Source organism: Manis pentadactyla, chromosome 1 (assembly GCF_030020395.1).
Source record: "Manis pentadactyla isolate mManPen7 chromosome 1, mManPen7.hap1, whole genome shotgun sequence".
Classification (NCBI taxonomy): Eukaryota; Metazoa; Chordata; class Mammalia; order Pholidota; family Manidae; genus Manis; species Manis pentadactyla.
The window spans coordinates 23,927,799-23,945,607 of record NC_080019.1 but is presented as its reverse complement, the minus strand read 5'-3'; the positions used below and the strand labels follow the sequence as shown (position 1 = coordinate 23,945,607).

The window sequence follows — 17,809 nt, the reverse complement described above, 5'->3', positions numbered from 1 at the left end:
GGGAGGTGGAAAGTCTTTTCAATGTATACTTTTTGTACACCATTTTGATTTCTGACCAATGTAAATATTTTCAACCATGTAAATATTTTGCCTGTTCAGAAATACAACATGAATATATATGCATACCTGCATATAAATATACATTTGTTATAACTTCATAGCCATCCACAGGAGCCGTGTAACCATAAGAACATTCCTTTGAATATACAAAATTAATTTCTTCTTTAAATATCTTAGGTTTTGAGACATTGTCCCTTATGTATTAAAGGTGGTCTGTGTGTTGAACAACTGAGTAGACTTAATTTGAAAATGTTAGTAGAACATGATTTCAATTGAAGTCATTTTTATGACTGTTGGGTGGTCCATTTGTCCTCTGACAAGCTAGTTACACTGACAAATTTTAGAGGAAATTTCAGGTGTTCGTTTTGCAATTAATTTTTTAGATAGCCCAGAAGAGAGAGGGGTGGAGGAGGAATTATTTCTTTCGATCCTGAGTGCTCTGAAGCCTCTAATAAAAGGGTGGTGGGTCCATTCCTAGCTGTTGGAGTTTTTTTTTACTAAGTGTAAGCTGTTTCTTTTTTAAAAAACTTCCTTTGAAGTAAGCTGTTGTTTATTTAGAAAACTAACTTCTGCTGGGAACATGTACATATTGTTTTTGAGGGTAAGAAGTAATTTCAGAGCCAGGTCGGAGATTTTTAAAAAAATAATAGACTATAGAATATAATTTCAAATAGGAGACCCTAGAATTACATCTTCATCAAATTTTATATTATTTCATTTATATTTTAAAGTAGGAGACATTACACTGACTTAAAGTCTTTGTTATAAAGGTAAACGTTTATTCTTTAGATTATCATACTACTTTGCACAGTATTGAGAATCATTTTCTTAATGAAAGTCATTTATTAACATAGCAGAGAGTATTAAAATGTTAAGTCCACCTAGTATTTCTTTTTTTCCTGAAGAAACTTTCTAAGTACTTAAATGACTATAGGCACACAGTTTGCTTGTAATAAAGAACATTAATGGGGAGGGTAGGAGTTAATTAACTAGACCCTTAATAATGGGCCTTTCTAGTCCAAGGAATCTTATAATTGCCTCTAAAGCTTAGTTGTGTAGCAAGTTGCAAAATGAAATATCTAGATATGTGCAGTAGTCATTCAAAGAAAAAGGCTGCCTTCAGGCAAATTGTGGTACCTTTTATTATTATGTAAAATGCCTTTTTAATGACAAGCAATACACATTGTCAGAATAATTTTGGAAGTAAAAGTCCAGGGTCTCCTTTTACTCAAGATTAAATTAACAAATAAGGGTTAGACTCTCCAATGAGCACAGTTTTTGCTCCCTTTGGAACAACAGAACCTCTTGGCCAAACTTTATACTTAATACTAGTTTCATAATCCTGAAGAGATATTCTCATGATTTCTAAAGTTGATGAAGTGTGTGGTAGTTCATTGAAAACTATGTTTTAAACGAATGAAATGGGAGCACATAGGGAATATTTTCATTAAATCTTAATATAAGAAATATACAGGGTGCATTATAATTTACCACCTAATTTCTGCAAATGCTGTATGCTCCAAACTGGTTTACTTTATTGTAAATCCCCCCAGAGAATATTTAATTTCTCCTTTTGGGATTGCCCATTTTGTACCATCTAAGCTACTTGAAAGATCTGATCAGCCTGTGCCAACACTGCAATAGGGGAACAGTTGCTGAAAATAGCCTGCTTCACTTCTGTTGGGAGGACTGTATGAAAATATATTCCATTTTCAAAATGTTTCTGAAAGGACTTACTTGTGGCAATGATGCTTACCATTTAAAACTCTTGAAAAATTCAGGTTTTACAATATAAAAATGATCTCCTGAAAGTTTGAAAGGGGAGAGGGGGGCTGTCTTGTGGGGGCGGTCTCATTTGCTGCCCACGTCCCCCTCTGTTCGGTGCGTTGCGTGCTCACGGGTTCCCTGGAGCGGATCACCATATAATTGATGTGCAGTCTGCATTGCTGAATCCTGGACTGCACCATTCTGTGTTCAAGGGAAGATGTAATCTGATCCCTCTGCTGCTGAGGGAGGAATCTGTTCAGTCAAGGCTTTGACAGGGCATAGTCTCCTCCAATAATCTTCTCGGTTCTCTCTCTCATTATTCCCTCGAGTTCTCCTCAGTCAAGCTGCATGTATGTATGTGTGTCCCGAGAAGCGGTTTGATACTGAGCTGCATTTGCCTTTACTGTGGAGTTTTGTTGCCGGTTCTGCTCCCTAATCTTCCTTTTCTGACGTGCCTGAGCATGTCCACATTAGAATCTGTGACATACCTACCTGAAAAAGGTCTATATTGTCAGAGACTGCCAAGCAGCCGGACACACGGGGGCACAGAATCACTGAAGGGGAAAAATACAGAAAATATGGGTTTCTACGGCACACTAAAAATGATTTTTTACAAAGTAAGTAATCTGTTTTCTTCCTGTGCTGTATGATTGTGTGTGCGTGCCTGCCTGAGAAGGAAAATCTGTATCATCAGAGATGGCTGCAGTATCCTCTAATTTTGGTGGGTGGCTGGATGTCTGGTATTCTGTTTTATATCGTGAATGTAAGCAAATAATGGGAAGACAGCGTGAGCTGCAAGAAGTATTACATTTAAAATAAAATGAACATTTTAATCTGAGAATTTTTCACTAAAAATATATTCAGACTTCAGAAATGTGGATCCGTTAAATGCTGATCTAGAAATACTCTGCCCTTAGTTGGTTTTTAGTGAATCTTTTTGTCTTTTTCCATATCTTATTTATATATATATATCATATATATATATATATATATAATTTCTTTTTTCTTTAGTTGACTCTTTTAAAGTGGAGAGCATGAGAATATTTGGAATTTATATGTAAAAAGATCACAATTACTTTCTGCACCCCTTAAAAATTGCAGAATTGATTTTTTGGTTCTAAAGTCAGTATTTTCAGTAAACAATGTAATATCTAAAAGACTTCCATAGTCACACAGAAAGTGCTTTATTTTGTAGAATATTCTAAAGGTAAAATCCTTTCTCATTAGTTCCCTTGCTGTGTATTTCAAACATTTTTATTCATTGTAGGATCTCTAAGATAGAAATAAAGTTTGGTTTTAGTGGCAAGTGGCATTTGCACCAATGTATTTACCAGATATCCAGGGAAGTTCTGAAAACCAGTATCACAAACTTAAGTAGAATGAATATCAGAATTTCTCATAATAATTTTGAAAGGAAGAATCTGTGGGCATTATTAAAAAACTAGATTTCCAAGGTACCATGTACCTACTCACCTTCTTGATGGATACATTTGCATGTATGTATTATATATATGTGTGTGTCCATAATTTATATACATACAAGCACGTGGCTACCTATGTATTAAAGCTCTATATTTATTACTGCTCTTTATTAAAATTATTTGGACAAAGAAAATAATGGTTTTTGAGAAAAATCACTTTTAAACAATGTACTGAGTACAGAAACTTCTAAAGGGTTGAAATAAGACAATTCTGTTTCTTTCCAGTAGGTATTTCATAAACGGAGGTATAAATTGTGGAAGAACTGGTTGTACCCTCACCTCTAGCCCCTAATATTTTAAGATCGTCCCTGTATTGTGGAAGACTTTTTCATGATGATAAATAGTCTTTATTACCCTAGTTGGTTCAAAAAGAATTTTTAAAGTCTTGTAGGTTCTTTTTAGTATTTACAGTGTAGCATGCTGTCTTATGATGTTCTCATGTGAGGCTATAGATAAAAAAATAAGGCTACTGCAAAATGAATTTATCCTTATAAAAATGAGGATAGTTGTCTATCACTCTGGGGTTTTCCCCTGTAATTTTTAATAATACAGTAATTAATTAGCAGACACAAATCCGAGGAGGGTGTTGAAGTAGAAAAAGTTGAATCTTATCAGATCTTATTTTCTAGTTTTATATTATATGTATAGTTAGATGACTCAGTTAACTGATAGTGAAATATAAAAAATAAGTATTTCAATGTTGATGTTGATAAAATGCAATCCCAAATATTTTCAGTATTACTTACATATAGCATAATGAAATTCTTTAAAAGTATAAACGTTGGATATACTTTACAAAGATACATAACTCACTCTTTTTAAATCTTGTTGCTTTTCAAGTTAGTATGTTTTGTCCTGAGCAAGTATCTGTCAGTAGTTACATTCCATGTAAATATCAGTTGATGGCTTTTTTCACCTTTATTATTCCATCTCCAGATTTCTCTATTACAGATTTACTTTTTTTGCTGTCCTCATTGCCCATATTAATTGCTTTATGCCTTATTATAATTCATTTTCAAGATAATTTTACTTACATTATTTTCTTTACCCTTTCAATGTGTTTTAAGTTCAGTTACTGTTACTTCCATTCCGAATTTGAAATATTGAATTTTGTTATCTTTCATAAAATATGTTTTTAAAGAAAAATGAAGATGAGTAAGAAAGGCATGTTAAATATGGTTCTTTTCTGTGTGGATTAACATAACATTTTCCCTTATGTTGGTTCTTGAAAATGTGAAGGGCATAGTACGTTACTCTCAAGGAATATACATGATGAATTTCAGTTTTTAAATCGCTGTTTGTTCTTGTGAACAAAATATTAGGGAGGACAGTTCACCTTTCCTGTCTTGGCAAAGAGTAAAACAAAGTAGAGCTAATAGAAGAAACTATGAAAACATTTATTTTCTATATTAGTTAGCTATGCCTAATTAACATTATAGGCATATAAAAATTTAAGAATTTTTTTCAATATTACCAATGTTAATGTTGAGATTTGATAGTTGGACAGATTTTTTTTTTTAATGTATGTTACTTGTTTTACCTTATAGATGAAAAGAAAGTTGGACCATGGTTCTGAGGTCCGCTCTTTTTCTTTGGGAAAGAAACCATGCAAAGTCTCAGAATATACAAGGTAATATTAAGTGTGATAATGTGTTCTTTCATGATTCTCATGTTTCTTTAAAGAGTTGATGATTCTAAAAGCATTTCAGCTTATTCTCATAGAATTATAATGTCACTAGTATTGCAGATGGTTTGACACATTTTGAGATACCTGAAAATTGGGAAATACATCATTTTAAATGAGAAGAATGACTGCCACTATAGCTTTATATTTGTTACTAATATGTTGAAGTAAGACACAAGCAGGAGTTCTCTTATCAACAAAATTACTAAATCACAATTTTTAAGGAGTTCTAAAAAAGTAAATCCTAAAATATGAACATGAGCAAATGTATCTTGTTACTATAGCAACAGTTCTTCTAGGGTGGAAATTTATGTATGAAAAATTGAAGATACATTTTTTAGCAGGGAAATAAACCTCACAATTACTAACACTAATATCATGATATTACTGTGTTAAAAATCCCCTTTTATTTGCTTGGCAAGTCTTATTTTTTAATGCATACATTTCTGCACCAATCTAATAGTTCCCATAACAACTAAATACAATTGTAGTCTTGTTTTGTGCATCATTCCATCATTTTTGGATTTTGCATCAGTATAAAACTTTTTCCACTCTCATGCTAATTAGACTAACTGAAGCACAATATCTATTACCTAGCCAATTAAAATGGCTTTGGATGTCGTTAGGAATGTGGTATTTTAAAATTTAAATGACAAAAGTATCTTAAGAGCTTTTTTAGGTTTTCTTTGCATAATTGTCACCTCTTCAAATAACTGATTAAAAGTTAGCTATAAAAACCATAAGAACTTCATGATGGTGACATTTCTTCTTTTTTCCCTAAATATTTTGATTTAGAGTTATTTTTGTTCCATAAGATGAAGTACAATTACACTGCTCAGACATAAGGTTTTGTGCTTGAACAAGGTACAGATTGCATCTCTTTTATTCAGGGAAACTGTCTCAATTTTTATTTCATTCACTTGTGGAAAATATTTCTTTCAAATGCTCTGTCATGAAACTTAGATATCATTATTATGATTTAGAATTAGCTTTAGATGAATTATAATTAGAATTATGATTTATAAAACTATTAGTTTTATATGCACAAAATGCAGAGATGATAAGATAAGTGATTTCCCCATGTTAACTGCCCCCCTCGTACTTACTCTTTGCCTTCTGCAAATTTCACTGTGTTTGGCACTAAAACCAGGGGGTGTAGACAAGTAAAATTATTTGCTTCATTTTTGCTTTTCCCTTCTAGTCTTGATAAAGTATTTCTTGTATGAGAAAGTTTAATGTTAGAGGTGAACTTTTTTAAATGTATAGATTCCAATCAACCGTACAGTTTTGGTCTTCTGTTAATATGGATGATACCAGGACAAAAGATATTAAATTATTCAGTTGTTTTTAAGATGATTTAAAAATGACTGCTGAATTTTTACTACAGAACAACATTTTAGTAAAATTTGTTTTTAGTTGCTCACTTTTTATATTGAGAATGCAACTGAAAAGGTAGAAGCTCTATTTTTAATCTTTTAACATATAATTGTACTAAAACAAACTAAACAGCATATTGATTCCGTGTCTTTTTATGTACTGACAAAGATGTCAGTACATATTTGATATTTTTTAATTTGGTGGGGGTCAGACTTGTAGTACTAAAATGAAACTGACTTTCCATCACTTTTTATTAGAGAATATTAGTTATAATCATATAATCTTCATTTTGGAGAAGAAAATAGAGCTTACCTTTGATAGAAGAAAAAATAGATTTAATTCTTGAATGTTAGAGATTGTTTTAGATGGATAATGTTAAAAGATTTAAAGGTGGTAAATATGAAGATTTTTCTGTAAAATGTGACAGAGATACATTTTTTAAGAAAATAATGAGAGATATTAGATGGATAATAATTGGGGGAGTTGTTTCCTTAGTAATTCATCAGAGCTCAATATTCAACTATTAGGATACAATTTGTCTCTTCCTTGGATTTAAAACATTCTATTATCAAGTTCAATAAATTGAAAGATTATCTTACAGATGTAATTGTGTTAACTGAATCTCCCTGCTCTTTTTTTGAAATGTCTCTAAAATAGAGAGATGTTCAGTATTTACCTTGAGTTTATAAAAATTCATTAGGTATTTAAATTAGAAAGTAAAGTTCAGCATATTAATAACATAGTTACAACTATACTTTTTTCTGCTATTAGTCATTTTTAAAGAGTTGGACAATTTTAGAGATAGATCATCTAGTATTACTCCCTCATTTTACTAGTGGCAGAGTTGAATTTCAGGTTTGTTTTGCTTAAACTATCTTCAAAGTTTAAATTATTGGATGAAAGTGTTTAGATGATCTCATTTCATTCAATTTTGCATGTAAGTTCTCAATACTTATCATTTTGAGTAAATACATTTCCCATCAAGGCTTTTTACTGTCATATAATATCTAGACTAAGTTATAAATAACAACAGAAAGTTAGAGAGTAATACTATATACAATTTAGAAGGCATTTGTGGCAAACTTCATGAATAATGTCTAGTGGATTAGTGATCTAATGTCTAGTGTCTAGTGAAATGTCCAGAACATTTGAAAATACTGCTACATATGAATATTTTAAAGTGTTACTATCTCACACTCCTTTTTATAAAGTATATTTAAACTTCTACTTAATTATGTCACTGAAGACCCGTCGTTAAAAAAGTGGACCTGTATCTTCTAAGGAAATATTTTAAGATTATTTGTATGTGTCAGCAACTTGCAGTTTTGCCAAAGAGATTGTCATTTGATTGCAGTTAAAATTGCTGGGACAATAACAGGTGGTTATGTAGGAGAGAGGAAACTAACTCTAAGAATAGCAGAATAGGGTTTGTGATCTCTGGGAATAAGCAAGAAAATAATAATTCTGTTGATTTTTGAAATATGCCAGATCATCATTTTTACTAAATTATTATTAATTTATTGTTACTAAATAATTGTATAATTATATATATATATAATTAAATAATGTTATTCTTAAATAATATGTATCTTTGTTTCCACTCTTGTATTTTTTATAGTACCACTGGGCTTGTACCATGTTCAGCAACACCAACTTTTGGAGACCTGAGAGCAGCCAATGGCCAAGGTCAACAACGACGCCGAATTACATCTGTCCAACCACCTTCAGGCCTCCAGGAGTGGCTGAAAATGTTTCAGGTGACATGTCTAAACACAGTACTTGAAATGCTTCACTTAATTGCTGCAAAAAATAAGAGATTATTCAGCCATGAAAAAGGAACTGTTACATGCTACACCATGGATGAACCTTGAAAACATTATGCTAAGTGAAAGAAGCCAGACACAAAAGGCCCTATATTGTATGATTTCATTTATATGAAATATAAATATCCAAATAGGCAAATCCATAGAGACAGAAAGTAAATTAGTGATTGCTATGCCATGGGGGAGGAGAAGTTGGGACTAACTGCTTATACAGAGTTCCTTTTTGGGCTGTTGGAAGTATTCTGAAACTGGATAGTGGTGATGGTTGCAGAGCAGGATGAATGTGCTAGGAACCATTGAAGTGTACATTTAAAATGGTGAATTTTATGTTATGTGAAGTATATCTCAATAAAAATGCTGTTAAAAGTAAGGGAGCTCATTTTGATTTTTAAGTGTATTTAAAGAGAGTCTAATGCTTATTTTGTATAAATGTGCATTTGCATTTTTCATTGCTTTTTTAGATAAGACCTTCCTTTTCTCCTTTATGTTTGGGTTTCTAGGGCTGCTGAGTGTACTTGTATTCTAATCTACATTGCTTGGAAGTTAAGCATTTAGGATTAATGTCAGAACTCCACTAATTGGTGACTGGTGGTAATTTACCCTTCAGTGTTATCCTAGTAGCCTCCAATAGTTGATGCAGCTTCTTTACATCAGTGCCATGGTTGTATATGGCTTTTTGTGTTCAAATTATGATTACTATATTCTACATTTAAATTCTTTGAAAGTTTACCAGGAGAGTTGGCTACAACCGAACCTTGAATCTTATGAACTCTGTAACTCATGACCGTGATATTAAATTGGTTTATCTCTTCTTCCAGTGAGGTAATGCATATAAATCAAGTATTTAGCAAAATAGTTGTCATGGATTAAACACTCACTTATTCTTTGTATATATAACTTAAGGGAATAATGAAAAGTGAAGATATCCCTGATATTAGCCACCACACTAATGTAAAATGAATATACTTCCTTACCTCTGCCTGCTTGATTGGTACATGAGGGAATAAGAATACAAAAGGGAAAAAGAAGATACTTTATTTGACTTTATTTGATATTTCAGATTTTGGAATGTCCATTTATGTAAATCCAAATCTTCTAAAAAGCTGAATAAATGTCCCCAGATTTTTCTAAAAGTAGCTGGAGAACTCACTTAAATCAATGTTGCTTTTAAATGGATTTTAAAAATTGTTTTCTACCTGAAAAAATTGATTACAGGCAGAATAGGATAACTTTTGTTTTTAATTGGTAACTGAAAGGTTCGAGAGCAGTGGTTCTTAGCAGGGAGCAGATTTTCCCTTGGTTGAGACATACTTGGTTGTTACACTCAGTGGGGTGGAGGGCAGGAGACTGTTGGCATGTAGCGCATAAAGGCAATGTAAAAGACAGCCTCATACAACAGAGTTATTTGGCCCAAAATGTCACTTTGAGCACTGACATTGAGAATCTATGGGTTAGAGGAATGAAAGTTGTATTTTATTGTTGTTCTAAAGTCATGAATCACTACAATTACAAAGAATTATTTTCATAATCATTTGTTGATTAAACTTACCTTTCACCAAAGATTATTCCCTCCTCTCCTCCTATTCTTTTACCTCAGGTTCATGATTTTTCTTTAATTATTTTTTTTTCCTATGAATGCCCTCAGAATTCTAAGTTTTTGGTCTCCTTCTTTTAAAATGTATCCATTAAGAAGAGGTAAAAATAGAACTCTGACATTTACACAGTCTTTAAGAAATACTTTAAAGATATTCCCTATCTCTAATTAAGCCAAGGAAGTGGAAATATGGCTATGTGTTGTCATGTTTGCCCAAGCTTATTTGTGAGCAACACAGCCCTTGAGAATAGTGCAGCAGTTGATTTCATACCATTTTATAAGAAAGTACCAACATGAGTGAAAATTACATTATTAGTAATAGTTGTATCACCATTGTAGACAGCCCCCAAAATGTTTATTTTATATGAAAAGTTTTATTTCTTTATTTCTTATCAGGAGGTAGTCCAGAATGAGATTTATTTTTAATGTGGTAAGGCCCCATTTTTTCCAATGTTTCATCAGAGTATCAAAATATTATTTGCTAGCCATTTAGGTTTTTCCCAAATTTAAGAGAACTTTCTCAAGTATTGACTTATAGTATAGAGTATTTGTGCTTTATTTTTCAGTGAGGGTGGTTAGGGAATCCTTTGTACAATGTTTGTTTAGCTGGCTCATGCTTTTCTTAATGAAATGTCCACATGTTACCACATACTGTTTGTCATCAAATCTGGGATACCATAGTTATTAGATGCATCCCAACTTCACAAATGTTCATTGTGAACAAATAAACTTGTTTCTCAGAATTAATGAGATTCAGTAAACTAAAGAATATTAGGCTAGCATTTGTTCTGTAGAAAAACTCATTTGATTGCTTTTCAAACAAGTAGATGCAGTGAAGACAACTCATTCTTAGTCAATAAGAATAACGTGTAAAATTATCCCTCCTGGTAAAGAATTATATATATATTTTTTCAGATAAATATTCTTGTAGTAAAGAAATCTACTAGCAACAAAAGGTCAATTAGAGAGGAAGATCAGGACCCTGATCCTTTGAATACCATGTCTGTCTCTTGACACACCCAGGCCCTCATTGTTGCATGCTGCCCTTTATTTTCAGGGCTGGTGCCGAAGTAACTAGAGATGAATCACTTGCCTAAAGGCTTATGATGCTTCAATGCCTAACTTGTGGGGAGATATAATCTCCTAGTAAAGTAGGGGAATCATGAGGTGACCTATGTGGTACAGTTGAGGGATAATTAAACTGGCATAATTTCTACTGATATGCTGTTGGGGGCGTTTAATGATGACTTTTCTGTTGCATAACAAGCAAAATGGGAGAGCTTGTCCCCTTAGTGTTCTGCTATTGCTCCTCAGGTGGTGATACAGCATTGTTTTGGCCCAGCTCCATCTATTCTGACCAAGACTGTGTACTCAATTTGTTAGTTGAATTGAGAACAAATGATATGCCATTTTGGATAAAGGGAAATTGAAACAGAATGCCACTGCAAAATAGAAGTACAAATTAAAAACAAAACAAAAATACTCCAGAAATTTTGTACAGTATGAATTTTTCAGTGACCATTGTTCCTGCTTTTTTCTGGCAGCCAGATTGATGCTTCAGATCATCAATTTTGGGGGAGAGGATTGCCCATTTTTATTTGTTTTTTTATTTGGGTTTTCATATGTGGTTTTTCACTTGAATATTTTAAGCTAAGTAAAGACACCATAAACATTAACATTCTCTTATGTTGAAATTTATACTCAGAGACATCCTGATAGAAGCACGTATGACTTAGAAGAAAAAGTTCTTAGCCCAAATTCTGGCTTTGTCACTAAATAACTGGATAACTTCATTGATGCTATGCAGCCAAACTCGCATTTGTTCTCATCCTTTGTAAGATAGATAAAAAGCTAAAATGTTGTCAGAAGAGAGACAACATGTAAATGTGCTTAAAGCTATACTTGGAAACACAGTGGAGACTCAAAAATGTTAATTTCTTCTCTTGGGAAAGAGCCTTGTGAGCCTCAGTTTTCTCAAGTCTGAAATAATAACAGTAGTTACATCCGTGTGTCATTAGGTTAACATCTTTAGCATTTGAATCAATGCATATTTGCATTGCATTAAAACTATGAATGTACTTGGAAAATATTATACTCAAAATGATAAAGTAGAAAATATGTGTTTTAAAATTGAAAGTGGAGTAAAAACTGCTTGTGTTGAGGGGTATAGTTTAGATTCATGGTAACACTTAGAAATTGTACATGTCCTCTAACTTACTTAGATCTTTATTTGCTGGTCAACAAAATACTAAAACAGAAGAGTGCTGAAACAAAATGACTTTCAATTGTATTTGAGACAGTATGCTCGAGAACCCTTGTTGTGTGTGAGGAAGAGTTGAAGAAAGTCATGTATTTAGCCTTAGAAGACAAAGGGAAAATGTGTCTAAAATTTTGAAGACTTCTAAAAGGAGAATCAGGTATATTCTTGTTTTCTTCACAAAGCAAAACCTGGTTCATATTCCCTGAGTTAAACTTATTTAGATCTGACCCACAGTAGAAGGGGAGATAGTAAGTATGCCAATCCTGGAACTGTTCAAATAGACTGGATAACCATCTGCGGGAGGTTCTTTGCCACATGAAGTTCAGGAGCAGTGCTGCCTAAAGTCATAAAATGAATATCTGGATGGATGGGATGCTAAAGACTGTCCAGGCTAGTAACTGCTGCTGGTTTGTGAGTCACCTGCATCACTTCTGGATGAGTTGTTTATTTAAAACATAAAAAAAGTCCTCAACCCCACCTTGACCACTGAATCAGACACTTTGATGGTGGGTTGTAGGACTCCTGATTCTTACACTCCTCAACCAGCATTTGGGAACCACTGGCCTGGGCCAAGCCCCTCATTATGTAAGTAGGGTTTCTGAAGCTCAGACTTATTTAGGGGGCTTCCATGTAGTTTACTGGTGGAACCCAGGCCCTGGTGACAATTCAGTGCTTTTTGCACTCTTCTCAACCACTTGTATTCTCCAATTATCTGAAGTAAAATGCCACTTTCAAGGGGAATTGTCAAGTTTGCATTTGCAGGTTTTGTCCACAAATCAAATTTTGTTTCTCCTAGTCTTTTCTGAGTTTGGAGGTTTTTCCTTTTCCCCTTCAATTGATCCTACATAACTTGACCATGAAAGGCCAAAGGAAGATGCTTTTTCTTTCCCAGGAAAATTTCTTTTCAGAACAGAAGGAGAATAATTATTATCATAATTACCAACACCTTTGCAGATAAAGAAACTGAAGTCATGTGGAGGTTAATATGTAACGTAATGAGTAACTTCCTGCAAAAGTTGGGTTTCCTGATCCCCAATTCAGTGCTCTTTCCATTATTCCTCATTACAAGTTGTTGTGGGTTATTGTTTTGTTTTAATATAGCCATTAGCTGCACAGTTTTCAAGTTAATACGTACTTCCCTTGCTGCTAAACCATGTAATGTATTTATGCAAAATGTGGAACCAATCTCGAAACCAGACAAAGCAAGTCCTAGTGATACCATCATATATAAAGGCTAGAAACATGCTCTTGAGAGTTTTGAGATAGCACTGGTACAGTATTTTCTGACTTCTTGGGGATTCCTTTGTTTATTCAACAAATACTTACTGAGTACTTGTCAGGTGCTAAGTCCCCCTTTGGCTCTGGAATACAGTAGTGAAAATAATAGAAAAAAAAAACCTTTCACAGAACGTATATTCCAGTTAGGAGGGGGTGGGTTTGGAGGTTTGGAACTGTTTTTTAATTTTAAAACACTGCCCAGAGAAGATCTGAGGAGAAAGTAGGGAAGTAAGCCATGCAGGTAGGTATCTAGGGAAAGAATGTTCCAGGGAACAGCAAGTAAAAAGGCTTTGAAGCTGAGCATAATTGGTGTATTTAAAGCACAGAAAAAGTGTCTGCAGCTAACACAAGTAAACAAGAAGGAAAGGACTAAGAAATTAGAACTGTGTAGGCCAACCTAGACTTTGGCTTTTACTCTGAGTGAAATGGGGAGCCACTAGAGAGTTTTAAGCAGAAGAATGACCTTTAGCAATATTGCTCTGACTACTTTGTGGAGAATAGAATGAGGAGGGCCAGTGTGGGAAGCTGGGAGACTAGGTAAGAGGCTACAGGAATAATCCAGGTGAGAGAGGATAGTGCGTACCTTCAACCAGTGTAGTAATGATCAGATTCTTTGTATATTTTGAAGTTTAAAGCCTTGGAATTTATTGATGGATCAGAACCATCTGATACAGGGAGGGACTCAAGGATGAATACAGAGTTTTTGACCTGAGCAGCTAACAGAATTGAATTATATTTTACTGAAAGAGGCTTATGGACATGTATATGTAAAGAGAAAGATGGAGGATATGTTGTTTCTATTACATATCCAAGAATAAGTGTGAAGTAAGCAATTTTATATATAGGTCTGGAGTTCAAGGGAGAAGTTCAGGCTAGAGAGGGAAAAGCTGCCTATATGTTCTAGACCTTTGTTGGAATCATCTAAGAGATGTGATTTTAAGTAATTAGGCTGTTGAATATGTATGGTCAGTAGAAACAGTCTCATTTACTATATAGTTTACAGTTTATGTTTCTAATCTTTGTCAGTGGTATACTTTTCAATAAAATGTCGCAAAATAATACCTGCTGCATGTATATATGATTTAAATAGAGATTTAACTTTAATTTTAATTGTTATTTTGTCTTCTTAAATATTACTTAAAACAACAAAAATATTGTTTAAAATTTTAGAAACATTTTGCTATCCAGGCATAATTTTTGTCATGCACTTTACCTTAAATATAAGTTCTGACACAGTTTTTAACATTCACCTAAGTTCTGAATTCGTTATTTATCTTCTAGTCTGGCTCTTTTCTTACTACACCCAATTGCCTAAAGTCCTTGATAAAAAATATTTTTCTGTCTGTTAGCAATCATGTACCGTGTATTGATATTGTTGTTCTGTTCCTTTTTAAAGATAGTAATGATACATTGACCCCAAAAATCTTATATTAAACATGTATATTATATTACTGTAAATTAGAAATATTATAGAGCTGTTAGTCAATATGTATAATTAGTAATGTAGTAATAGTAATGGAAAGATATTTTTCACTATCTTTTTACTATGGAAGATTACATAGGATATTTTTATATTTGCATAAAAAATATAACTGTAAACACTTCAAAAAATATTTTTAAAGCAGGTATTCATATATGCAAAGGAGATTAAGAAGTTTACATTAAAATTATTCTGCTATCAAGTGACATAATTAAAGCTGCATTTTAATAAAGTCAGCATAGTTATCTATCACCCAAAATGTGCATGTCCTTATAATAGTGTACATGAATCTGTATAATATAGATGGAGAGGAACAATGTATTATAAAAACCCACTTCAAATCCTGTGAGGAATGTAAATCAATAAAGCAGAGTCTATAGTACTCACACTAAATAATAAGAGATGAGTGGAGATTGATCAGTGTAAGTTTTGTCAGAGGTAAGTTTTGAACCAGGATCTAAAGCTATGTCAGTGAAACTGAACAGAATAATCAAACTTAAAATTAACTGCTTTTAATTGGCCATGTGTATGCTTCTACATGTATACGAGTAATTGTAATTTCTCTGTATAAATCCTCACCCTAACCATAAAGGATACCAGGTGAGTACTCAAGGAGAATATTCTAGTATGTATATGCTTAGAAATACAAGGAAAGGACACAACTTATTAGAACCTGTTTCTTCATATTAGATGATAAAATGGGGATATTCATATTTCTCAGGGATTTTTATGATGATTAAATGAGATGTTTGTGATAAGTACAATGGAGGTACTCCTAGAAGTTTATGATAGTGGCGGAAGAGGTGAACTACATTATAGATTCTAAAGGGGTACTTTAAAAAATACTTTTAAAAGTATTCTGAATAAGGCTTCCTATATCCTCAATATATCTCAATTTTCAGTTATTATCTATTTCACATGTTACAAAATCCAGGTTCCTAGTTTGAGCAAGAAATGGAATATCAAAATCCAGATCTTTCTAGCTCCAATCCTCACATTTTCTTTCTTCACCCACTTCCAAAATGGACATAATAATTCACAAAGGTACTTCAATCAGCCTGCCCAAGGATGTTCTTTCACTTAAGTATTGCAAGGATATATGTTTTACATTATCATTGTGAGGGGAAATTCTAACATTTTAAATTATTCATATGGCTTTTAGTTTTTCCTTTTGAGAATCATGGCTTTTCTGTGCAGGTATTCCTGAATGGGAATTTCTTTTTTTTTTTTATGAGCAATCCCCTAGTATAGCTTAAAGGAACTCATATTTTTAAAGTATAATTATGTGTTTTTGTTTTCCTGTAATGTAGTGCTTTCTTATCCTTTTTTGGTCTTTGTTCATATTGTAATTTTACTACTAAGTCTAGTCCTAGCTACTGTTTTCTATTGTTTGCTGTTTTTTTAATCTGGAATTATTTTCACATAACATATCAAAGAGCTTTTTTGTGGAAGACACTTGTCAGATGTGTAGTATATCCAGTTATTAATTTTTCTCTAAATGCTGCTGCCAGTTTCCTAACTCTCAGATGAGTACCTCATTAAAACCATCAAGTTTTATGGTACCCACTAGGAAGAGAAAGGAAAATCATCTGTCAGAGTTCCCTGTTTACTCAAGTAACTCAAATTGATGTTTCTGAATAAAGTTTTCATTTCTCAACTACTATCTTGGTGGCAGAGAAACACAAAACAATTATAATAATGTGCAAAAATATTCTTCTGTCAAAACCACGACTTTTTCAAAGCTTTTACAAAATAAAGTTAACTTGGTGAACTTGATGAAACTAAATGATTTTCACTTCAATGCCTTCTGGAGAAAGTGTCACTACAAGCAGCCGCTTTTTAGGTTGTGTGTAGATGTAGATGTTCCTTTATGAGTTTATACTTTAAGACTATTAAAATAATGAAAATTTTTAATCCCTCTTTGATAGAGCTGGAGTGGACCAGAGAAATTGCTTGCTTTAGATGAACTTATTGATAGTTGTGAACCAACCCAAGTAAAACATATGATGCAAGTGATAGAACCCCAGTTTCAACGAGACTTCATTTCCTTGCTCCCTAAAGAGGTAAGGATTATACATTATATTCATTGGGTGCTATTTGAAAATATAACCTCAATAGCTACCACCTTTAAACATTGTCATGCTAATTATGGTATTCAGTATTGTCAGTTCAGCACTCTTAATCAGTGTGGAAGAGGGCTGTAAATGGTAAGCTGCCATGACTTAATGATGTAATTCTCAGATTAAAGTGCACTTACAGGCTAAGTGACTTCTGTCCATCGTGCAATAAGTCATATATGAGAGTAAGCGATTGAGTTGCAGTAATTTGATTGTTTCTTTACCAAGATTTTCTCCCAGGTTATTTGAAGTCCAACTTTAGTTGTCTTCATTTTAGTAGTAGATTTTTTAGAAATCCTGTTGTTATTATAATAGCAATATTGTTTAAGACCTTTTGAGACTAATAGTTTTATGGCTGTTGAATTCTTCTGTTACTTACATTGTGTAATTATTTTGAAGTATATGGAATTTCATATGTGTATCTTTTGTGCTGATCACACCCCTTCTCACCTTCATTACACACACACATGAATAATCACAGATTTCCTTTATCAGTTACATTCTTATACGATTTCTTCTGGAATTATTTATGCCCATTTGTTTTCATCTTTATATAAGCTGGCACTATTTTTTATCATAGATTGCAATCATATGGGCATTCTTGGCTATATAAATGAAGCATAATTTAGGTATAGTTCTTTATTGATGTTAGGTTTCCTAGTTTCATTTTTCTCAGCAAACAAATAATATAACATTAAATAATGCATGTCACCATGATTTATACTTTCACAAATTATGTAAATGTCACTAATTATATGTCAGCTAAGAAGACGATATAAAATATGATATACTATTGAAAGGACCTTTAAATTTCAAATTTAAAGAGAGAAGAAGTCAGTTTTTTCAGATAATCTTTTAAATATCCTAATGGCATTATTAATAGTCCCA

The 17,809-nt window shown here is 32.8% G+C and overlaps 1 protein-coding gene across 13 annotated transcripts in view; it reads left to right on the top strand.

Moving 5' to 3' along the window:
* Positions 1–17,809, top strand: part of FBXW7 (F-box and WD repeat domain containing 7) — a 229,553-nt gene that overhangs the window by 195,769 nt on the left and 15,975 nt on the right. For 12 of the 13 annotated variants that reach the window (XM_057494833.1, XM_057494792.1, XM_036887774.2 and 9 more), the window contains 3 exons: positions 4,856–4,938; positions 7,988–8,126; positions 16,733–16,867. In XM_057494833.1, the coding sequence (XP_057350816.1) occupies positions 4,856–4,938; positions 7,988–8,126; positions 16,733–16,867 (357 nt within the window). Of the gene's footprint in view, positions 1–1,753; positions 2,445–4,855; positions 4,939–7,987; positions 8,127–16,732; positions 16,868–17,809 lie in introns of those variants that run through there. The other variant, XM_036887777.2, reaches the window with a different exon arrangement.